Source organism: Heloderma suspectum, chromosome 2 (assembly GCF_057233095.1).
Source record: "Heloderma suspectum isolate Gila_16-S chromosome 2, 16-S_ref, whole genome shotgun sequence".
NCBI classification, from domain to species: Eukaryota; Metazoa; Chordata; class Lepidosauria; order Squamata; family Helodermatidae; genus Heloderma; species Heloderma suspectum.
Window position 1 is genome coordinate 233,817,584 of NC_139459.1, and position 25,333 is coordinate 233,842,916.

At 50.5% G+C, this 25,333-nt stretch overlaps 1 protein-coding gene across 1 annotated transcript; it reads right to left on the reverse strand.

Moving 5' to 3' along the window:
• Positions 1-556: 556 nt before the first annotated feature.
• Positions 557-18,724, reverse strand: PRR36 (proline rich 36). The gene is made up of 6 exons (XM_084829795.1): positions 18,621-18,724; positions 10,812-11,309; positions 10,109-10,163; positions 8,370-8,524; positions 4,536-7,106; positions 557-2,656 (listed from the first exon to the last, which is right to left on the reverse strand). Exons 2-6 carry the CDS (start codon positions 11,224-11,226, stop codon positions 2,244-2,246), a joined length of 3,609 nt encoding a protein of 1,202 aa, XP_084685921.1. The 5' UTR covers positions 11,227-11,309; positions 18,621-18,724; the 3' UTR covers positions 557-2,243.
• Between the last annotated feature and the right edge of the window lie 6,609 nt (positions 18,725-25,333).

Below are 25,333 nucleotides of genomic sequence, written 5' to 3' on the forward strand. Positions count from 1 at the left end.
TGGGGAGGTGATTCTCTGGGAACTGAGCTCAGTTCCCAGAAAACAAAAAAATCCTATGGCTGTCTAGCTGTTGTGTAGCAGCCATAATAGGATTGTGTCCTTAGATTGTTAACTTCTGCTTCTCCAGGCCTGAGCAGGAATGATGTGAATTTAAAACCAAGCTCCAATCACTTAAAGGAATCCAAAACCATTCTCTAGGGAGTGCAATGTTTTTTTTTTGGGGGGGGGGTTACATGCACACACACTCACGTAGAACCTGCACCTGTGTCAATTCTCTGGCAGAATTCTGGCCCAACAGCAGAACTACGTACTGCAGGATGTCATCTGAAGAACCAATAACTTATCAGCTAATATTTAAGTGAATCTGCCAGGCAACTATTCCTGTCCTGCCTAACTTTAGATAAGGTCAAGGGAGCCTAATCCATAACAAGCATTATTAAGAACACAAACAATCCCCACCTTCCAACTGAACAACAGAGATGGGTTGTACTTTGAATACACTACTACAATAGCCCCCCGCCCCCGATGCCTTCTTGTTTTAAAAGATGGACAACAGAAGAAACTCAAGATCTTTATTTAAAAAACTAAGAAAAATCCACCATAATTTATCGCTAACAATTTGCCGATTACAAAAGCAGTCACACACCTAGTTCAAGACCTTGTTACAGTTAATACGGCTCCATTTCCAATGACAGTACTACACAAGCCAGAGTTCAACCAAGTAATTAAGGGAAACGCTCCCCGGTCCCTATATGCATGTCAGGCACAGTCAGGACAGAGTTACTGAGATGAAAGCCTTTTTTTAATAAAGCTACATTCTGGAAAGCAGACTTAGCCTTCAGGTGGAACAGCAAAGGCTAGAGCTATTGCGCAATACGCAAGGAGCTGTGGTGGTGAGAGGAAGGAGCCAATCCAAAATTTAAAAAACCAGTGATGAACACAGCATCCCATGGCTGGCATGTGAATTATGGGTGGTACCTTTATCTGATTTATATTAGCAAACAAGTCCCTTACCAGGACAAAAAGATTCAGCTTTGCATTGCTGCAGGATTTGTTCCAACAGAGTCCCACACAAAACAATAAATTGCATTTGCCTGTAGCCAAGGCAGAGAAGCTGGTATGACACAGCTGTACCCTCGAGGCGTCAGTGCTCATGCAAACAGCCAGGAGGCTACTGCTATGCCTGCAATGGGGGTGGGTCTAGTGCAGGTGTAAGAGGGACCAGCCTCATCAGCCGCAAGACTTTCCTAGCCTAGCTCTCCAAGCTGCTGTACTTTGGACCGCAGCTCAGGCTCCCATGAAATTGCACCCCACAAGAGAATTCCCAGGCTGATCCTTTAGCGCCCCATTCTTCCCCTTTTCCTTGCGGGGTGCACGTTTCTACTCACTTGAGAGCTCCAGGGCACATCCAGCCCCTGAGCAAGTTGCTTTGCTGGTGTGCATTATTCATCTCCAAACAGACAAACCATCTTGGAAGTGGGCAGGAGGCTTGAAAAGCAGAGATTGACATTCATTCATTAAACAAAAAATACAACTTCCTCCTCCCTTGCAGTTTCATATGGCCCTCCTGCTCCTCTCAAGGGAGGAGGAGAAACTCCTTTCTCGGAGAGTTTGTGTTTAGAAGAGAAGCTATAGTCAAATATGGGCAAGGCGGCATTTGAACATCTGCCAACCTAAAAAAGGAAGGACAGCCTTCTGTAACCAGGAAACCTGCAAAAAGTCCATACACCCTTCAGGGCTGCTAGCAGCTATGTCCACCCGATTGCTCATCAATGGCTGGCCGTGAGCCTCCAGTAAGCAAGAGAAAAAGCATTGCTCCGTTTACCAGAAAGAGCATGGTAGGAGTTTGGTTTTTGCAGTATTAACCAGGCGATGATGTACAAGATTGGCACAAACAAGTGATGGGACTGACTAAGTGTGGCCTTATGCTGAAGTAATTCCACATACTTGAAGACCCAAACAAATGTAGAGGACCAAGAGCTCTACTAAGGCAAGAGGAGCTCCAGCGGGAGCCCGCACTTTCTGGCAAGGGGCAGAAATAGCCACATCTCCCAAGTGCTAAACTACTGTAGAAGCCAACAGAGCAATTGTCTCCGGCTGTGTTATCAGCTGCCCAAGAGGCAGCGGAAGGAGAAGGCATCCCCCGTTGGCTAGGGGTTGACGGTTCCAAGGCGCCAACAGGAGCAGCCAGCACACACCTAAGAGCCAAATCGGCCACAAGGGAGATTAACTTCAAGGAAAGTTCAGTGGAAGGTCTCTACCTCCACCACAGTCCAGTCCCCGTGGGGGGATGACATATCCTCTGGGGAGAAGCTCGTCACAGAAGTGATGCTGGCCCGCGACTCATCCAGAGGGGAGATCAGTTCTGTCCATTTGCCGATCTCTGCTTCACTGCTCATGGCCCCCTTCCCACCGACAGCCCCCGAAGGTGCCTCCGCTGAGAAGAGCAGCGTCCGGCCGATCAGCTGCTGCACAACCGTGGCCTGGATGCTCCCCAGGTTAAGCGCCTGGTCTTGGGAGGCAGCCCGCAAGCAGCAACTCCTGTCCTCTTCCTCTGGGCCAGGCGTCTCAGCACCGCTTTCCACTTCATAGATAGTGGAGAGGATCTCTGTCGGGCATGGTCCCCAGGGGAAGGGCAAGCCAGCCCCATTGTCACCTACAAACAGGGCAAGGAGCTTGGGTTGGAAAGAGCAGCCCTCGGGGGGGGGGGACACAAACAAAGAGAGGAAGTGACAGACAAGAATAGGAGAGTGGGGGGGAGGCCAGGTTTATTATGAAGGTTTTGAGATGCTTCTCAGCCTAGCAAGAATTCCAGTATTACAGTTGCTCTACCAAAGCAGCGGTTTGGCCTGTTGAGGTTCTGCAGACTCAACTCAATAACTCAGAAGTGGGTGCAGCTCCCCCACTGGGCCTCCTTCCTCTAGTACTGGCCAGCACCAACACCCACAGCCCTTCTCTCCATGCCTGCCCTCCAGGAATAGGTTTATGCAAAGCCCGACCCTTCCTGTACTTGGGAACCCCATAAACATTCAGCATATGAACTTGCTGGGTCAGTAGAACCCCAGCACCGTTTCCCCCTCTGTAGCATGACTGCTTCCAACAGCCTCCCTTCCATTAACCCTACACCTATCCCTAAAGAGTGATCTCTCATCCCACACCTATCGCTGAAGAAGCTTCTCCGTGCGGGTCTCCCAGATTCAATGCCGTTGCGTGTTACGTTCTGAAGGCAGAACGACGTTACGGCACGTCTGCCTAGATCAGCCATTATCAGCCTCATCGAGGTTGTCAGAGGGGGGCTCACTGGCCATCTAATCCAACCCCTGGATAGGTATAGGAGATCCAGAGCAGCTGCAATGGATGGCTGCCCAGCCTCTGCTTGAAGAGGTCTGGCAAGGGAGACGCTGCCGCTCTGCCGTGCTTGAGGCGGCCGGCTCCATGGCCAGTCTGCTTTCGCTGTTAAGACGCTTTGCCCAGTGTTCAGCCAAAACTCTACCCCCCTGCAACAAAGCCCGCTGGATCTAGCCCTGCCCTCCGGAGCAGCAGAGAACGACACTTTGCCCCCTCCACCTGTCCACTAGCTACGTGAGGAGAGGCTGGTTCGGGCTGCAAGGCTGCTTGCCCTTGGTAAGATGGGAGCCAGTTTAGGGGAGCTGCCTGCAAAGCCAGTCTGAGCATCGCAGTGGACCACAACACTTCATACTTCTTCACCTTCACCACCAGCAGCCGCCGCCTCCATCTGCCCTGCAGCACTTCTTTGGCAGGCATGATCCAGCGCGCAAGAGAGGGGCAAAAGTACCAGGGCTTGAAGGGATCTCACTAGGCAGCTTTGTCAAAGGACGGTCCTCAAGGAAGGGCAAGGGCTCTAAAGCTACTAGAAGCAGCCACCACCAGGTTCCAGGATGGGGAGCGTGTCTATTCTGCAGAGGGATCCAAATTCTACATCCCATACAAATCTGAAAGCGTTTCCATGTTTGGCTTCTGCCAATGGCCCACTTCAGACACAACAGCCACCCCTCCCTCCAAGACTCCTTGTTATGTCTGATCTGGGCTACTGAGCAACACAGCACAGAAGCCGCTTCCTGATTACAGGAAGTCGCGTTCTGTTGCTACCGCCCAAGGGCTTGGAAAGCACGTGGGCAGTCCCCGGTGAGAGCCCAAGAAGCCAGTCATGACAGCCACATTCGATTGGGCCCCTACCCAGGTCTCCTGGAAAAACAAGACAGGCCAGATCAGATAGACAAAGTGATGCTTTATTTGACATGTCGAAAGGCTAAGAAGTTTACCCTTCTCAGAAACACGCTAAAATACACACAGCTCCCCTCAGAGGAAGTCTGTAAGGGGTCGAGGGGAAAGATCTCCAACACACAAAGACAAGAGTAGGCCTGTTTGGCTAGAAACACAGATGGAAGAGATACAGAGGGACGGAGGGAGGGAGGGGCCCCTGCTCCCTTCCCTACAGGGCACTATTGCACATGGAGAGAGAGACTGTAGGTTGGCACTTGGACACACACAAGGCAGGTTCCTCTATACATTACCTGCAGCCAGGCTATGGGTGGCCATGAAAGGCTGGGAGGGCTCTTCCTCCTGCCCTCCGATCTTTTGGGGAGCTGGAGGGACTTGCAAGGGATGCTCCCAGTCCACAGGGATCTTGCCGGCGGCCTCCTTGGGGAGATGGTCCCTGCCGCCCTCCGTGGAATGCTCCTCGCTCTCCAGGGAAGAGAGGCCAGGGCTCTTGCCGCAGCTGTCGGTCGAATGCAGGTGGAAGGCCCCGAAGACATCGCAAGATGCAGCGGAATTGGTTGAAGCGGGCGTCTCCGTGCCAGCGTCACCAGAGCCGGGCTCGTCGGACTCCTCCACCGAATGGGGCAAGGGCGGCTGGCCGGGAGGGGAGGCTGAGAGGCACACCGCTTTGGGGAAACCGGCACCCTTCAGCAGGTCTGCATCCAGCTCCGTTTCCTCCTCCGAGGACACGGTGGGCTCCGTGGGGGGGTCTCCAAGGGCCTCGTCCGCTGGCAGGGTCTCTGCCTCGTCGTCGCCCTTCTCCATGTGGATGCCCAGGTCCAGCTCACCAGGAAGGTCCTCCAGGGGACTCAGTAGCTGGTGGCAGGTTTGCTCCAGTCTCTCATCCGACTTGGACTCCACGCCTGAGCTGCTGTCGTACTCCCGCAGCTCCTCCGGGGTGCTGGTCTCACTGCTGCTCTTGCCAGCCAGATCGGGGCCACTTAAAGTGCTGGATTTGGAGGAGGAGGAGTGGCCCTTCAGCACTGCACTGCTTAGAGGCGACTCCGGCCCTTCCACCAGCCGACGGGGATGCTCCTGTAGCAACTCCAGGCTCTTCAACGGCAGGGTCTGGGGTTTGGGCACAGACATCTGAGCAAGGCTGCTGCCACCGCCCCCTGGCCAGAGCTCCTCTGGAGGAGGGGGTGAGAGAGCTGGAGCTTCACAATCGGGACCCGCCACCACTTCGGCCTCCTCCTCCTGCTTCAGGGGACTCACGCACGCGTCTGGGACCACTGCAGCTGTCCCAAGGCCTCCGATGCTGGGACATCCACCAGGAGAGCTGGACTGGTGGTCATCGTGGCCTTCAGAGGGCTCTCCAGGCAACTGTGCAGGGAGCGAGGCTGTAGCTGTGGGGAGGGGGAGGGGGCCCCGGTCCTGAACGGCTTTCTCGATTGCAGAGCATTCTACCCCCTGCAGCACCTCCACCCTTTCTTCCCCTGCAGCAGCGTGCAGCCCCTCCGCCTGCCAAGAAGCGGCTGCCTCCTGCGTAACATGGCTGCTGGCAGCAGCAAGGTCTGGGGGGCGCCTCAGTCTTCCATTCTCCATGGCCAGAGGCGCCACCTCCTCTTCGGGGCTCCGAGGCAGGCTTCCGCTCTCGCCGTCCTCCTCCTCCACACTAGGCCCGTCACCACACACCTCTGCCAGAGGCCTGGCTGCAGTCTCCAGGGGAAGATCTGCCTGGCTGGCCGAGGGAGGCAGCTCTGCTTGGAGGGGAGGCTCCTTCTGACCCCCCGCTTGGGCCTCTTCAAGCAGCCCGGCCTCCAGGAGCCAGGAGCGAGGAGCAGGAAGGCCCTCTGCGCGGCTCGGCATGGGAACACCCTCCGTAACTGGACCCCGGGAGTCCTCGGTGGGCAGGGATGTAGAGCCGCGTCGGGGCACTTCGCAAGATGGCTCGTCAGGGCCAAGCAGTGGGCCCGGCCACTCAGCCGCCCCTGGAACCCCAATATGTGGCGACACTTGTTCTTCTGAGCTCTCAGAATCCGCGCCATCCCCACCAGGCCACAGACGCTGTGATGGAGGAGTCTGAGAAAAGAGCTCCAAATGAATAGGAGAGGATGTTTCACGAGGGAGTGCCATCTCCAAACCGAACACTTCACCACCACCAGGGGATCCTGCAGGCTCAGGGCTGGCAGCAAAGCGAGGCATCCCGTGAGGCGAGGAGGCTTCCACATCTTGGGGAGCGGGAGAGTCCAGGGGCATGTCAAGCTCTGCTGGAGACAGCACTTGTGGAACGGCTGTGCCGCTCTGCCCAGCCACCTCCTCCCCTTTCAAGCCGCTTGGCTGCATTTGCTCAGTCCTGAGGGCTTCCACCCCACAGGTCTCAGACACCGCCTCCTGGCAGGGTGGTTGGCCAGTCTCCACCTTTGTCATACGCGCCATTTTTTCTGGAGGCCTTGGATCCTCTGCGGAGATGGTTTCTGCTTCCTTAGGGGCTACCTTGGCATTCCTATCCTTGGCAGCTGCCTTCTGGAGTTTATTTTGAGAGGGGCCCCGCTCTTGGTTGGGAAGAGCTTCTTTCTTCAGGAGCTTCTTGCCCGGACTGCCCCCTGCAGGGGGGACCTTGGGGGTAAGTGCTCTTTGTGGCGTGGCTGGATGGACACTCCTGCCTACGGCCTTGGCAGGAGTTCGAGGCTTTGTGGGCTCAGAAAACCTTTTGGCTGAAAGCTTGGTATTGACAGAGGCAGCTGCATTCCTCTGTCCAAGGTTTTGCTCTGACTGAGATATGCTGCCTAGGACTTTGGGGTGCTTCGGGGCAGATGGCAGCTTCGCAGTGGGGTTTGAGCTCGAAGGCTTGGCCTTGGGGATGGTGGCACCTTTGGAAGCATCTGGAACAACAAATTGCATCTTAAGTCCTTTGCAATGACTGGAAAAGCCAAGCCTCATGCAGCATCTCCACGAAACACACAGGGATCCTCGAGCAGCTGTGATCTTGCTCTGAGGCCTTAGGATTATTCATACTCCCTCGCGTTCTGACACAAGTCTTCTACTTATTATACCTGCCCATTGGTATGGTGCCATGCAGCACAGAGGTCACAGTACAGTAGCAATTAATGCTTCAGTATACACACCTTTACCCCCAAAGGCCCTAGTGCTGTTGCAACCTTTCACTTCTTAAGCTAGAATTTAACTAGCCCCAAACCACTTTTGAAGTAAGCTACAGTATTCGCTGCAATACTGTACAGTATTGCTGTACTGTAATGGGCAAGGTTATATAGTGCCCCTCTAGAAAGGTGGCAGCTCCAACCTCTGGAGTAGCAGTGGCCAAGAGAATAAGCAACAGATCAAGAAGACCTATGCTGAAGTCTCACCTCTGCCATCAACTCATAGGAACACAGGAAGCAACTTATACTGAGCCAGACCACTGGTCCGTCCAGCCCAGTATTGTTGACAGTGAGCGGCAGCAGCGGCTCTCCAGGGTTTCAGGCATGATTCTTTCCTAGCCCTACCTGGAGATCCCACGGACTGAACCAGGGAACTTTTGCATGCAAAGCAGGTGCTCTGCCACCGGGCTACGGACCCTCCCAAACTCACTAGGTGGGCTTAGGCAAACTACTCTGCCCTGATAGTGTTAAGTGATTTGAACATACAAAAGTGCTATATAATCCTCATGTGTAAGGCTTCAAGCTATTTCTCTATATGCAGATCTGCCTATATCCTGCTTACTCCCAACTATATATATATCGACGATTCCTTGGAAAGCTGAGCTTCTGATTTACGCACTGCAAAGCTTAACATTTTCATAAGCCACACCGGGCATGCATGTATTATAGAAGTATGTTACATACATCTCTCCAACAAGGCCCACATGGCACCAACATGGTGATCTTTTCGGTGCCAGGTTAAAACCTTTCTCTTCTCTCAGGCATTTAACAGGATATGATGAGGTTTTTATCAGCTCCTGGATTTTTCTTATTGTCGACTGTTTAGATGTATGTGTGCCTGTGTATGCTGTCTGTTTATATGTCTGTATGTAAATGGTTTTTATACCAGGTATGATGTATTTTTAATGGTTTTTAAGTTCTGTAAACCACCCAGAGAGCTTCAGCTATTGGACAGTACAGAAATGTAACAAATGAACCAATGAATACCTCTTTGTGTAGACAGAGTGTTTTTCTGCTGCTGCACTGCTGTAGCTTGACCAGCAGGTGGTGCTGTCTGCTTAGGTTTGCCTACACTTTTGTCATTGGCTGGTGCTCTGCTTAGGGCTGATGAAGTTGCATTCTTAGACCCTGGTAACCAAGTCCTGAAACAGAAAGCAGAGAATTATGCAAGGGGGAAGAGAGACACTTTGCTCAAGCCTTTAGCACACACAGGGACTGCATCTGTGCCAGCATCCTGGTGCATCAACACAAATGCTTTCACTTTGTGAAATGCTTGCCTTTGGCAATTAGCTGGGAGCAGTGTGCCAAGGCTATCCTAACAATACCAGCGTTCGACACTTGCAGTAATGAGGAAAAGTGCCACAGTTGGAAAGCTACGAATGCTTCAGCCACTAGATCAAAAATCAGATCACTTCATCCCTTTTCATAAGTCTGGGATTCGTTCCTTTTAGCCACCCCTCCACTTCTTGGGTCTGAAGCAGCTTCTAGCGTTCAAAACAAGCCTGTGGGGAGGAGCACAAATTAGTTTTCAACGTGCAAATCAGGGGCCCTGCAGATTCCCCGGCAGAAATGCAGACAGCATCTGGAGGATACTCTAAGCTGCCCCTGTCGCCTTACTGCTCGGGTATCCTCCCACCCTTCCATCATTTCCAAGATTGAAAGTGTTCCAAGCACAATTAGCAGAGTGGATTTACCTCTAGTTTGCATAATGCAGATTTCAGCATTCCCCCCCCCAGTAAACCCCCCAATATAGACCGTGCCCCCAGGTAAACAGTCAAGGGCCTCCTCACCTCTGAAGTGGTGATGGCCATGGTTACATTTTTTTAAAATGAGAAGCCACTTTGGCCTGGGCAGGTCCACCCAAATCTGGCATTTACGCCAGACACAGCTCTGCATGGCTCGCAAGGCTCTAAATACAGTTCACGGAATGATCTCATCTAGTGGTCCGAATGTGGTATGGTCTGGAGGAGACGGCAGGCCACATCTGTCTTCTTTATCAGAATGAATGCAATGCTGTAGTCACCAGATGGCCACGTATGCACCACCACGTGAGTGTCCTATCTTTCTGTTTAGCGACTGCATAGGCAGGGCCCTCCTGATGTCTGATGCCAGTTTCTCTGCATCTAATCATGTGCAGAATATGCTTACCTTGACTTGAAGAGGGAGAAAAGTTAAGGTCTCTGTCTTGCTCTAGGGGTGTTGCTTGGCTTTAGCTATAAGAAACTGGCAGCCCTCCATTCTGCTATCAGCATGACCCATTCTTATTACATGATGGACACACACCCTGGTATACCATGAGCCACACTGTTCTTTCCTTCTAATGCAAGCAGGGTCTGATCTGATTGCTAGGACAATACTGAGCCAGCGTGGGATAGTGGACAGTGTGAGACACCAGGACTGTGGAGACCCAGGTCCGAATCCCCACTCATCTGTGAAGCTCACTGGGTGATCGTGGGCCAGACACTCCCAGCCTAGCCCACCTCACAGGGCTGAGTGTGTGTGTGTGTGTGCGCAGTGGGGGAGAGGCCAGGTATACCAACTTGAGCTCCCTGGAGGAAGACCAGGATATAAATGTGATACATCCCAACAGGCTGTGCCCTTCATCACCTCACAGCGTTGCCCTCCAGCAAGGCCTCAAAAGCCTGGCAATTACTAACAGGCCAGGATTTAAAAATCACATGAAATACCAAGCCCTTGGCAGGGAGCAAAACCAGCAACTAACATACCTGGAGGGTTTCGTCTGTTCAGATCTCTTGGCTTTTGTGGCAGCTGTCTTTGGTGCTAGGAAAAGAACAAAGATACTCAGCTTAGTCAACAGTAGTAACAGAGCACTGAAAAAACTGTCAAAACACCCTCCCTGCATACGGCTGAATGAAAGAGCTATCTAGTGACAGCAGAGCAGGTGAGGCTCATGAAACCCCACCTCTCTCCGAGGATGTGAGTATGGCACAGTTGTTAGGCCTGGGCACATTCTGCATGACCACAGCTGGAAGAGCAGAATCTATCAACCAGAGAACCTCCACTTTTGATTTGAGGACAGTAAACATCTAATCCTTAACGCTGTGGGAATTAAAGCCTGGAGACAGCGCCTGCTGAAACTTCTGGAGTCTAGAAAGAGGCCAAAATAGACTAACAATTTGGGGAAAGAGGACCCACCCGTTAGCTGTATTGCTCTGTGCTCTTCCCAATAGCCAGCAGCAGAATTTGGCCCTCAGTGCAAAATTTTGTTGTTTGTGCAACACAAAGGTATGTACAAGACACTACTAGTAAAGCTGTTGTGCTTGAGAGGACTCTGTCTTGGTCACAGGGTTCTGTAAACAAGTAGGACCAGGAGCCAAGGGGCCAGCCCCAAGGATGCCTGTGGACCACAAAGGGGCTCAGTATCACACTGTTAAGCCCAGGCTGAAGAGTTACGTTGGCCAGGCATACCCGAAGCCGTTGACTGTGTTGCCGCCTTTGTGGGGTTTCGCTGCCCCTCCTTGTCCAGGCCAACCTTTTCTGAAGTCTTCGCTCCGCCAGGTCTGTCCCCAACTGCCTTTTTCATGCTCACTCTAGCCAGCGAGCTGGTAGCCCCACTAATCTTGGGCACCGGCTGTTTGGGCTGCAACACACTGGCCTTCCGCGCTGTTCCGTTGCTGAGCGTTTTGGGAGCGCTGCAAGGAACTGTGGGAGGGCGAGGGGCAGCAGCTGCCACCTGCTTCCTGCCGGGGGCTCCTGGCTGAGGGTTCTTGCTGGATTTTTGCTTTGTTGCAGCTGGGTAGGCAGCTGGTGCTTCTGCGCTGGCTGTTGTCAAACCATTTGCCTGCGGAGCTGGGTCTCCGCCCGCAGCTGCTCTGTCCTCCATCTTGACCCCCCACAGGCACCGGACAGGCCGGTCGTCTCTTTCAAGTGCTGGCCAAGTTACAGTGCTCCGTTTCCACGTTGGGCCTGAAAGAGAGGAATGCTGCCATGATGCAACCAATGCCTTTTGTTGAGCCCCCAATAAGACATTGTGGAGATTGGATCAACCCTTGGTGACAAGTACTACACACACACGTGCGCACCCTATTGCTACAGCAAGTTGAACCTGGATGCATAAAGGAATGCAACCAGTATGGAAAACATGCACAAGGAAACAAGTATATGCAACCATATATTCACATGAAACTATCTTCAGCTTGTCCCATACTTTTCAAGAGGGAGATTTACGTATTAGATGTTGTATCGTAGTCCTACATGAGTGGATTCCAACAACAAAAGCCCATGAAAATCCAACGTATTACAAAGCTCATCTCCTGGGGATGCCAAGATCAGAGCAACAGCCAGCTTAGCTGGGAGCCTTATTGGACTTGCTATAGTATTGCATCATAAGTCTGTCAGTAAAACTGAACAGCAACTCCGTCGTTAGGATCCATCTTAGCTGAAAGAGTGATATGGTCAATAGAGCAATGTTTACTAGAATGGACTTAGCCCTATTTTCTCCGTTCCGCAGTCCCATTTGTTGATCTCATATCAGTATGCCCAGGAGACCCCAAGCATCAAGGGAGGAATGCAACAATCCAGACCAATAACCATGGTTGGCAGCTACTTTAGTCAGCTACCTTGAGCACAACAAAGGGTCCAAACCCTCCACCCAAGGCTAACTGCAACCAAGCATGCCTTCCCTAACCTGGTGCCCTTCGGATGCTTTCAACTACAACTCCCATTATCCCTGAGCATTGGCCATGCTGGCCAAGGCTGATGGGAGTTGCAGTTCAAAACATCTGAAAGGCACCAGGTCAGGGAAGGCTGCTCCGCACACATCTTTGGAACCTGAAGATACTTTATTTACAGGATTGGTATTACACCTTTCCACTCAACACAAAGCACTCAAGGGGGGGGGGGATGTGGCAAGAGAGAAACCACGAATAGCAGCTTCACCATGCTCTGGTCTATTTCTCACCTGGCTTCTTGGAGGAAGACAAAGTGGCAGGGGCTGGCCAAGCCAGCATGTACCTTGACAGAAGGACTCCTCCTAAGCCTCCCTTAGACCAGCCTTCTTCCATCCTGTGCCCTCCAGATGTGTTGGACTACAACTCCCATCACCCTCAGCCTGCATGACCAATGGCACAACAGCAGGTTGAGGGAAGGCTCTCCTAGACTGCCAGTTCATATGGACTAAGACGCATTTAAGAGATCACCATACAAAGGCATTCACAATCCCCATCTAATCTGAAACTCTCATTCCATGGAAAGTGCTGTACCGCAAAACTGAGGTCCTTCCTATTGCCATACTATTTGGTACTGGAAACAAGATGGATTAGATCTTCTATCTAAAACCTGTTTGGCACAATCAAAGGGCTGAAATAAGTCTTAGCTTGGGGCTTTCGTTTTTTGTTTTAAAGCTGATTAGCTGAAGATTGCTCAACACCTTCATCTAAATGTGAAGAGGGAGACTCAAAACTGTACAGGGGAAACTCGAAAAGCCTACAGTGCATGAAGAGCAAAACAGAAGATGGAAGTAATTCAGCTAAACACCTCACTCCTAAACACATTTGCTTGGCATCCATTTAATGCAATCAGAAGAGATTATACCCAAGTTGATACATTCAGGATTGATAAGTAGAGTAGGAGTGAAGGAGTTGAAGACCTTGTGTAACTGCCATGTATTAAATAATGAGTAGATGAGGGAGTTGGCTGTTTTCCCTAACCCCAATTAGAACTTGAGTGTGCCTGATGCAGGTTAGCTCAGCAGATTTGAGACCACTTACTCAAAGCATTGATACCTGTGGCCATTTTGCCCCTGGGCAGAAGTGTGGCAATATATATTTTAACCTGTGCAGTTATGGTAAGGCTCCCATAATGGGGACAGAAGGCAAGGAGAGAAGCACCAGGACCACTTGCCCGAAGTTGACGGCACATATTCTCCTATGGAAGCTCAGAAGGAAGTTAATGACTTCACAGGCCCTGGGAAGCCTCCAGGCATTCTGCCTGGGCAAGTGTTGCAGGACACTTTTGCCCACTTCAGTGCAGAACCTGCAGGAACTGCCAGGTCCCAAGTCCTCCTGAGATCATCCACTCACCTAGACACCCTTCCACCTAATCCCACCTATTCTAGGGCTAGCTGCGATTTATCACAAGGAGCACACATGCTCAGAAACATTCACTTCATAGCCATGGAGGTGGCCTTTCTAATCCAGCCTCCTGCTCCATGCAGGGAACCCACAGCAAGAGCATCCCCAACAGTGAGCTGTTGAGCCTCTACTTGACGACCTCCAGGGAGGGAGAGCGAGCCCCCTCCAACCTCCCTAGGACACTGGTTCCACTTCAGAATTGCTCTTACCATTAGGATATTTCTCATAATGCTCAACCAAGATCTACCCTCCTCTAACCAGAACACAGCAAATCTAGTTCTGCCCTCTTGAATAGCAGAGAACAAGTCTTAGCGCTCTTCCAAGAGTGCAGTCATATTCCCCATCAGTCTTCACTTCTCCAGGCCCTTCAGCTGCTCCTCACAGGACTTGTTTTCCATGTCTCTGACCATATTTCTTTTTCCTCCTCTGAACCCATTCCTATATCCTTTTTAAAGTATAGCACCCAGAACTGGAGTACTGTGTTAAGTTCTTGGTGCCACACTTTAAAAAGGATGTGGGCAGATTAGAATGGATTCAGAGGCAGGCTTTACATGTCTGAGAGGCCAAGACTCTGCAAGCCCCAATCCAGAGTTAAGCCCTAGCCCATCCCATGCCAGGAGTGTCTTTCGAGACCAACAGGACTGCCCCAAGGAGAGGTCCATTCTCCGCTTTGCACCAGTCAGCACCAGTAGCAGGTTTGACAGGGCCCTGGGTAAGGCTCCCCCTGGTGTCCCCACCACACCACCACCCAAAGGTAAGCTTAGTAAGCAGTGGTAGCCAGCAGTAGGGATGGGCATATCCCTTTCTTTTCTTCTCTTTAATGCATTTTTAATAGAGCAGTGATCTTCAGCCCACCCATGTGAAAGATGCACTGAGATAGGCTGCAGCCATTAGGCTGCAACTTCATTTCCACAGAATGCCTCTGGGCCCATCATCCCATCACCTTGGTCAAATGTTTTAGAGAGAGAGGGAAGAAAAAGGGCCACTGACAACTAGCATCAGCCCGGGCATTTGTCCCACCCTGGACATACCACCCAACAGTTCCAGGATGCCAGCAATGCCCTAATTTCAGTGTTTATTTTTTAATTACTTCCCCACTCCCAACTGAGTAGTACAGCCTTCCCCAACCTGGTGCCCTTGACATGTGTTGGACTGTAACTCCCATAATCCCCCAGCCAGGATTATGGGAGCTACAGACCAACACATCTGGAGGGCACCAGCCTGGGGAAGGTTGAAGCACTGCAACCTCATGGTTATAGCAGCTTGGATGCAAGAGCATGATTCGATCATTCATAGAAACTCTGCGCACAACGCTCTAGAAAAGCTATCAACAGAACGCTTCAGTGGCCAATGAAAAATATTACATAGTTAGAGACAAAGGCTTAAGGAAGTTCACAGGAGCACTCTTCTGTCCTGCACAACACAAGCTTTAGAACTCCCAGAAGCCACAAAGGTTTGAAGCCACCACACAGAAGCCCCATTTTAATCTGAAATATGACATCAAACTGTTCTCATGTGTAACAAGCCAGGGCCACAGCCTACACGGGTGTGAAATTAAGACAGTGACTGGGTTCACACAACATGCTAACCCACACTCAGTGGTTGGGTGTGGGCTGTTGCTGAGCTTTGGGTTAGTGTGTTGTCTGAACCCAGGCTTTTTCCACAGGGTGGCTTGTTAACCTTGCAGTGTGGTTTATTTTTCTTGAACAAACCACCTTGAGAATCCATGGTTTGTTGGGTTATTCAGGGTGGTTAACAAGCCACACTGCATGGTTAACAAGCCACTCTGTGGAAAATGTCCTCAGTTCAGACAGCACGCTAACCCACAGTTCAACAACAACCCACACTGAACCACTGAGTGTGGGTTAGCGTGTTGTGTGAATAGCACAATGTTGCTTAGCCAGTCAGGGATTTATCCCATCACGCTCAGCCAGTTAAAACATACTGCAATATAGGATTTGGGGGTAGGATCTTCTCCTGCCTTTGCTAATTCAGTTGGTTGCTTCAAGACTTAACTGAAGCCCTCAGAAGGACCTATGCAGCTCATTTGGCCAAAAAACCTCTGGCAGTGGGAAGCATGGCTAACCTGTAGCCCATTGTCTGAGGCGGAGGAGGCAGATGCAGAAACAAACCCTGCATTTGCAAAATGTTCAATGTAATCAGAAGGGACTTCATGGGACCAACCCCTTGCAACAACACAATTCCCCAGAGTGACTTAAGCCACGCTTGACACAAACACTATGCCTCTGTAAAAAAAGAAAAAGCCCCAACCACCACCACATTTTGCAGCCTTCCCATTCAATTTTAGCTACTGCCATTGCTAAACAGTTCAGGTAGGAAGCAGTTCCCCCTCCTTGCCGTTATCTTAAGATAAGATTTTGCTTAAACATTTTGAGTCTCCTCTATGGGGCCCCTCTTTAGGCATTTGAGATTTACTACCAAGTTTCAACTTAACTTTCTCCCTCCCTAAAGAGGTGCACTCCTCAGCCCCTTGTTCATGTGCTAAAGAGTCTTCATCTCTCTTCCAAACCCTCACCGTAGGATTCAAATATTATCACAAAAGATACTCGGTTTATTTGACGTCATAACCAACATCCAGTAATACACAACCAATAGTTTCCATATAGATATTTCTGTTAATGAACACAACTCAGCATTTTAAATAGAAAATCCTTTACCTCTTCCTATATGCACAGCCCGTTCACATTCTCCCTGTACCCCCAATAAACAGTTTGCATTCGTCACAGATATTTTGTTCAGTTCCTTATAATCCAGCAAAACATTCTGGCATGTTTACAATTCTGCATCATCTGAAGCTGCAAAGCCCACACTTCAACCCACATCTGCGCTGGCCCATGGGAAAATATGTTGCTTTTCTATTTGACGCTGAACATTACAGTCGTCCAGCCACAACGGGTTATATTCAGTATTAGTCTTCCCTTGAATTCCATTCATTTCAATGGGTCTATTCCAAGTAGGATTAACACTGGAGACAACCCATTGTATCTCATCACACCCTTCTTTTCCACATTTCTCCCTCTCTTTATTTTGCTTGATGCCATCAGCGGAACTGGGCTGAAGGCATTGGTAACTACTTTATTTTCAATCCACCTGCCCATGATGCGGAGGTCAGTGTAGATGAGCTATACAGATTATTCCACTTCTGAGTTACCATTTTGCCTCCTCCTCCCCCCGCCCCCACTCCACTCATCATCCCAGGAAGAAGAGCTCTGCTTTCTAACAGGTCTACCATCTACTGGTCTCTGTCCTACTTTGAAGAGGACACAGCGCCCCTCTCATTGGAACTTCATCCATCTAATTTGATTCTTCAAGGTAAATGCCAGTGGTAGAGACCTTGAAGGATCAAGGTGCAAGGATGTAGTTGTGCCTGCTGACTAGTTCCTCCCGTTACTCCATTTTTCCCAGCACCCTTCTCTCCCATCCCAGCCACCTGAGTTGTACCCCATGTTAGTCTAACTTAAGTCCCATTCATTTCAATACATCTACTCTAAGTGGGGTTAACATTGGATACAACCCTCTGCTTCCCATCATTAATAAATCTGCTAATTATGCTTAAAGTTGAGGAAGACATTATGTTTAGCATTGTCCTCTCCCATTTGAAATGCTCACCTTATTCAATCAGTAGTACCCAATGTTCTTTCACTTGGATGCAACTGAAGCAAGATGCTTGGTCACTTGGTGCCACTGGTGCCTTTCCTTATCCTTCAATGCTAATGCTACACCTTCGTGTACCTCTGTAGCAAAGTTCTTCAGCGTAGTGGATATTCAATATACCCCTCAAAGGTTTTAATCCCTCCATCGCAACCCCACAGAAGCACTGCCTTCCCAATGGAATAGGCCACAGCTGTACTTCACGGTTGTCCTAAGAGCTGCTAACTCACCTGGTTCTACCTTGTTATGTTCTACCTGCCACTGAATTTTTCCTAATAGGGGTTGCCAATTGTTCTGGGGCAGGTAAATCAGAAGAGGGGGAGCCATTTCCCTTGAGTAGGAAGTGTTCACACGGGCCTCCCCCCCTTTGTTTGTTTGTTTGACACTTTCAAGAGTAGCAGTCAGGGTCCCTTAACATTTCCCTGAGAGGGACAGAGAGAAAGGCAACCCCATTGTCCGTCCACTGGCAACAACATGGGCCGGTATGAACAATAAAAGACTTAAAAGATGTTTGCTCTTGAATAACCAGTTAAGAGAAAGATTCAGTTCCGTTTGCCTTTACTTTGCATCATTAAAAATAAAATAAAACTGATTCACCCAGCAATACCAGGCGGAGGGGGAGAAAGCCTACCCCTTCTCACAAGGCAACGTTGGGTGGGGCTCTGTGTTCATACGAGTCGGTTGCCCATCACCACTGCAGACCTCTCCCTTAACAAAGAAAAGGGGGCGGCGGGCTTGGGGATCGGCCCACTCCTCCGCTCCGATCTTGGGGATCGGTCCACTCCTCCGCTCACCCGAGACTTTTAAGTGACGGGAGCCGCGCCACCTTCCCGCGGCTTAAGGAGGGCGCCTTCCATTCACCAGCCCGCCTTCCACCCCCCCCCCCCCGATGCCGGCCTCTTTAACGCGCCCGAAGGCTTCGCCCGCTCCGTTCAGCCAGCGACAAAGCCCGAACTCCCCTTCGAAAATCGCCCCGAGCCCTCGCAGCCAGCAGGCGCGCGGCAACGACAGCAGCCCCCACGGCACAGGCACCCCGTGCGGCCCGAGGGGGGCGCCGGGCACGTCGAGAAGGAGGGAGGCGGGGGCTACGGCAGGCCCCGGCCCGGAAGGGTAGGGAGGCGCGGGGGGGCCCTTCACGCCCAGCAGGGCAGGCGCCGACTGCGGCTCTGCCCCTTGGCCGGGAGGGCCCCGCGCGGGCTGCCCAGCCCAACGAAGGCAACGCCCCGCCCCAGCACATCGCGGGATCTGGTGGCCCCTTCTGCCCGCCCCCGCCCCGCTGCACCTGCCGGCCGGGCGGGCTCCCTGCGCAGCCAGCGACGCCGCATCCCCCGAGGGGAGGGAGCCGCCCGGCCCGGCCCGGCCCTCTCGGCCGCCCGGCTCCACGTGCAGCGCCCAGAGCCCCGGCCAGAGGCCGCCCGCCCCAGGAACTCCGGGCGCCCCCTAGACCGCCGGCGGGCGGGCGGGCGGCTGTTACCTCGCTCCCGCCACGCCGAGCCGAGCCAACCGTTCCCCGGCCCCTCCGAGCGAGCTTTGCCTGTGCCGGCGGCCTGCGGGGCGCTGCCGGCGCTTGCACCGGGCGGGCGTGTGGAGCGAGCGCGGCGCCGCCGACACAAAGTGGGCATGGGGGGCGGGGCGGGGCGGGGCAGCAGAAATGCCCATCTCAATTACCTGGCCAGCCAATGGCGGCGCCGGTTGGGATTTGGAAGGATGATGTCACTCCCGCGAAGGGGCCGGGGCTGGGCTGGGCGATTGTCCGGGGCGGCCTGCGGCTTTTGCTCCCCCCGCGCCCCCCCGCGCCCGTGGCAGCTGGTGAATAGATGGATTCAGTGGGCAAAAGGGGAGGGCGGGGGGGGGCTGTTAGCCCTCCCCCTACCGGAGCCGTAAGGGCCAGTCCACTCGTCACATCGCCCACAAAAGAGCACACAGGGCTGGCTCGCACGTGCGTGCGCATCACCTGAGCCGGAAGGCGCGCATGGGCTTCCCTGAGAAGAATTGTGTTGGGCCAGGGTCGGCTCCAACTTTGTGGGGGCGGGGGGCGGCTAGGCAAGTTATCCTCAGTGAGCCCTCCTGGTGGGCTGGGCTCCCTGCCCCCAAAAAGGCTTAGCAGGGTGAGTGGTTCAGCAGCATGGCACATAGCCCAGCAGCGATGCTGACAAACCCACACAGCCGGACTTGCCAGCACTGCCATTTTCATTCCCCCACAGTTCAGTGCTGCATGTTGGCCTTCCCCCACCTGGTGCCCTCCAGATGTGTCTGTACTACAACACCCATCACCCCCCAGCCAGCCATGGGCATCAGGTGGGTACATCCAGCCATGTTTTCCTTGTATTCCTCTCAGTGCAGGGGAGATTAAAGGGCGGCTGAGACCAGGCTTGGTGTCAGCAGCCCTAGTCCCTGCTAGGTCCCTGGCATCTGTTGTCTGAGGGCGCCAGGCCTGTGTTTGAGTTGACAATGGCGAACACGAAAGTCCTGGGTGAACTGATCTGGGGTAGCTCAAGTGGCCCATGTTGTTTATCACTCGATGCTTCCATCAATATGCAGTGGGTAGGCATGGGCCACACCTCTGAGCTGCACAGACCTATTACGTATTAAGCAAAATAAAAACCAAGCTCCTGTGAGTTCAGTCAATATCAACATACACATTTCAGGGGGGTATCCATGTTAGTTTGCTGCACAGTAACAACAAAGCGTTGTTAAACACTAACAGATTTAATGTGGCATATGGGTTCACCAGAGGCACGAATCACATCCCCAGTTGGCATATTTAGGCATGACTACACGCGCTTTGGGTGAAGTAAAAAGTTGTAACCGGTGATGGCAACCAGACCATAGCATGCAAAAGGTGCTGCCTGATGTCCTGGCAGAACATGGTGCGCCAACTGGTCCAGATTCAAATTGAAGGTGACATTAAGCTGTGGGTGTTTTGGTGGAATTTCCCAAGGGCTTCCTTCCTGGGCTGATGAAAATGTAATGGATATACTTGGGGTAAAAGAGGCAGATCTGAGGAAGTTTCACCACTTGAACAACTATATGATGGATGTATAAGCACCACTTTCAATCAGAAAGCCCCTGACCACTACGCTTACCTACACACTTTCAGCTACCACCCAGAGCACATCACGCAACCCATTGGTCTGTTGCCAAGCCATATGACAACTGCGTTTGTCCCAGGCCCTCAGACAGGGAATCACAACTCGAGGTTTTACATCAAGCATTCTTAAACTATAACCTTCACTCAATGAAGTGAAGAAGCAGATTGACATGGCCAAATTGTTACGTAGGAATGGTCTACTACAGGACAGGTCTGGAAGAAACTGACAGACACCACATTTTATCACCTGAAGCCAGTCCAGTGTATAATCAATTATCTACAGCAGCTCTCCCCAACCTGGTGCCTCCAAATGGGTTGAACTACAGTAGCCTTCCCCAACCTGGTGCCCTCCAGATGTTTTGGACTTTGACTCCCATCAGCTCCAGCCAGCATGGCCAATGGTCAGGCATGCTGGGAGTGGTAGTCCAAAACATAAACCAAGGGAGAAGGCCCTACAACAAGCCCAGATGCCATCTCCACTCAGGGAACATTATTATAGGACAAATGATATTAGCGACACCATCAGGGACGCAGTCACCTGTTCACCTCAACATGATATATCCCATCATCCGCCAACAATGCCCTTCTGCTGTCATCGCAGGAGAAACAGAAAATAACACCTGGACACAAATCAGACTTTTTTTTAAAAAAATTGCAACGTAAACCAGTGGAAGAATATTTCAACTGCTGACCTGCAAGTCAGCATTATTCAACAACAATATCTACAACTTTAAAAGGAGAATCCAGTGTGAAATTGCCAAACTGGAATTGATCAGCACATTTTATTCTGTACATTCAGGGCTCAATCAAGACCAGGAATGTCGGCCCTGCTACACCTGTTGTATTGCATGACCATTAGATCCCACTGATTACAATTGTTTTCTCTACATCATGTATCTGCCAACTGAGGATATATATAATGTGTCTGATGAAGAGGGCTCTAGTCCATGAAGGCCTATGCTACAAAAAACCTGAGAATCTTCAAAAACCTGAGACTCTCCTGTATTCTTGTATCAACATACAATCAAACTATGTGGTTTATGGAAGTAGAGCCCATCTATCCAACACTTCCTGCTTTATGTTACATCCTTGTAAAGATGAGAGCTACAGTTCTACAATCCTCTGGAAGCATAATTGAACTAATTCTTCACAGCACTGAATATAGCATGAGATTATCCAGCAATGCTCATTCCCATGTCTTTGATCCTTCTATATACTGTTAATATGAAAACATAAGAAAATCCCTGCTGGATCAGACCAAAGGCCTATCCCAGCATCCTGTTTTCTACAGTGGCCAGCCAGATGTGCATGAGATGCCTACAAGCATGACTTGTAATTCCCATTTAACACCCCCCCCCACCCGCAATTTGAAATAGAAGCTTCCTCTTTGTGCCCCTTTGGGCATGGCAGACAAACCTGATTGTAGACAGGTTCATCTGGATGTTCTTCTCAGTGTGCTGAAGCCCCTGAATCAGACATGCAGTCCATTTGATGGGTGGTCTAAATGTGCTCCTTCTTGGCTGAGGACAAGCCATGAGGATATTCTGGGAAGAGCTGTGATGTTCTTCCTATGAAGCAAAGTGAAACAACTGCACCAGGCAGCAAATTCCAGAGATGGGTGTCACTTTCTTTCCTCTTGTCTCCATCTTGGTGTGATATTTTGAATGTTTTACTTCAGAGGTGAAAGTGTTTAATGCGAATACTGGAGAAGGGTGTTTTTATCACCCCTGTTCTAAACAATCTTAGAAGAAAGCTCCAATGAACTCAATAGGGCCTGCTTACAAATATATGTGTTTTGGATGGGGAACTATGTAGAGCACATCGTAAATACCGTATTAACAAATAGCCAACTGATCGTGTGCATATTTACACACACACAAACACACAGGAAATGTATAGGGTAAAGAAGAAGGTTGATTTGGAGAGAATATGTTTTCTATTGCCAGCATTAGACACCTGAACTAGAAATCTTTAAAATAAATAGGCAAACCACCTCAGGCCATATATAGCAGTGGTGAGGAACCTCTGGCCTACCAGACCTCTCCACCTGGCCCACCAAGACCCTTGCTGAAGCCCCTCCCTGAAGGCCTACTCCTTGGAGAAGGGCAAGGGGAGAGGGAAGCCAGTCAGCTGGCACCAGCTGAAGCGCCTTGAAGCAGCAGTTCCCTCACGTTCCCTGGTGGCGAAGGCAAGAGGTGAGGGAAGCCTGCTCCACCAGAACCACCGCGTCACTCTGTTCTCTATGTGCAACCAACATCGGAAACGTATCCTAACTGCTTGATCCACCCCCCACCCCCACCCCAGTTGCCTCCCTAAGAGAGACTTTGGCATGCCTGGAGCCTACCTAGAGGTCCTATGGTGATGGATACCATCCTGTTGTAACCCTCAAACCAGAGACAAAACGTAATGTCCAGAAATCATCACATCATCTGTCTTGCAAATTTTAGTCAGGCTGTGTCTCTTGGCTATTTCTGCTTACAAGAGGTTTGCATACAGGGCTGCTTCCTTTCTTCATCAGCATCTACCATACCCACGCCTCAGTTACCCTGAGGTCTCTTCACTTGCTCCCCAAACTCTTGCCTGGGATTGTTTATGTAATAATGGTTTAACCTTACAAAAACCAAACCAGACAAAAGATTTCTATAATATCTCCAAAATATAAAAACAACTGCACTTTTCATTTTAATGCATAGATAATTGAAAATAAAGCCCAGTAATGCTTTGATGCTTTGGGAGAAAGAACAGAAGCGGAGGATGGTAAAGCACTTTGTACAGTGAAAATGGATATAAAATGATTATGAATAATAGAACAATAAAAATGGATAAAAATTGAGAGTCATCAGTCATCAATGGCTATTATACCTGGTTAATTTTTCACAAGCCTAGAGATGTGAAGGCCTGGAAAACAAACAAACAAAAGGGGGTTGGGGCGAGACACCAGATTTTTTTTTTAAAAATTCCATGTTTTCCCAGGGATTTGGGGGGGGGGAATGGGGGGAGAAATGTCTCATCTTCTCCATTTTTCTGGATTCACCCCCCCCCCAATCCTTTACATCTCTATACAAGCCACATGGAGTTCTCACCATATTATGTCTAATCAAGCACCAGGGCCTAAACCAGAGATGTCTGAATGCCCCCAAAAGTTGCACGTGTGCTGCTGCGCTTAAAGGTATATGCGTGCCCACCAGACATGGACAGTGCTGCTCCAGACCCAATCATTTGCGGGGGGGGGGGGGATGGGTCATTCAAGGCGCAATCCTATTCATGTCTAAACAGAAAAAAGTCCTACAACTCCCAGCATTCCCTGGCTAGCTGGGGAATGCTGGGAGTTGTAGGACTTCTCTTCTGCCTAAAGATGCATAGGATTATGTGCTTAGTCTAGGCCTCCCTTCACCCCCACCCACAACAAGGGAGCAGCATAAACTGATGATAACTTCAGTGATGTGTACCTCTGTGTGCTGAATCGCACCTTCTGCCCCCCATCCCCCAAAAGCAGTCTTTACACTGCCAGGGGCAACTGTTTCTACTCACAGATTGACAGCACAAGATTGTGGTGTAGGTCTGTGGTGAAGCAGAGCGTTTGAGAGTGATGTGTGGGAAGGAAATGGCATTTGGAAATGTAAGGGCCATTTTCAGTTCTTGACATGATTTGCAATCATCCCAAATCAAAAGATTGGTTTTGTGTGTTGTTAAGTTGGGAGAGGCCTCAGAGATTATAGCATGCAATCCAGCAAAGTGGTCAGCGGTTACAGACTTAAGCACGCTAACGTGTGCTTGCAAAGTTCCATACTACAGAAAGGCTTCTAGGTTTGAGCTGTGAGAGAATTCCATTGTTGGAAACCAGAAATGTTATCCACCCTTCTAGGTAGTTTGGTTTTGTTCTACCTTATTTCCCAGCAGATGTGGAGAATTAGGCTTCTTGCCCTATCGGATACTTGTTATTGTGAATGTAGCAGAAGAGAAATAAAGCATTTAAAAAGACAAAATTCAGAACACAAGACGGTGACTTTGTGGGGAAGGAAAAGTCAAGAGCATGATACTTTCAGAAGACTAGAATTGAGTGCTCATTCTTTGGGACACTGTGACTCTATTACCCCACCCCTACCTCCATTGAAAGAGGCAGGTCTAAAAGCAAGATGTCTTTGATCTCTAACTCTAGAAACCATGTTCCATGCATGGTTCAGGTAGCCAACTCCAGATTTGACACACAGGGTGGCCTCTAGATGGCAGTAAAGTCACACTGATGTAAGACACCCCCCCCCCCGCCCCATTTTTACAGGTATCCTTGTGACCCAACAAAAAGTATGTTTGCAGGTCTTGAACCTTAGTGTATGAACAGTTACACTTTCAAAATGGGATTGTAGAGAATGTACTTAGAAACCTAAAATAACAGGATGAACAAAATAAATGAAAATGCTTTTTTAAAGTCCCCTTCTGGTCTTAACTGTGGTCACGTTTTGAAGCTTCTGTCTTAGCTCATCTCTTCTCCTCTTAATCTCTGGAGAAGATGAATATTTCTGGCTTTCCCTGCACATCCTTCTTTCTGTTAGGATCCCCCCCCCCTGCGATATCCCACCTAAATTGTTCCAGGGTCTGTGTCAGTGCACGGGTCCTTAGTACCTTGGCAGGGCCCATGGCTACACTGATATCTGCTCAGGGCCACCACACTGAATGGCTTGGCTCTTTTAAATTTCCCACAGTGCATCAGGGACATTGTGGGAAATTCAAAATGGCAGCTCCAAGCCACCAGACTCTTATTGCAATGCTGCTGCTGCTGCTACTGCTAGGTAATCCCACTAGAGGGGCCCCCACAAACCCGGATCCAGTTCTGAATTGTTCCATTGCACCTCAGACGTAACGTAAGTAGCAAACCCTGCTGACGTTTTTTAGATATTTGGGAATGACCATAATAGGCCCCTTTCTTTCTTTCTTTCTTTCTTGGCCTAAAGTCACCATGCCCATTCTGGAGGGAGTTTTCCCATGTCCTGCATGGTAAAGTCATCACCTGCTGTGCTGCTCTCTCATGCAAACGCTTCCTTCTTATGGGGAAGTGCTGCAGCCTAGTGGCAGAGCACCATGCTGGAGTGCAGAAGGCC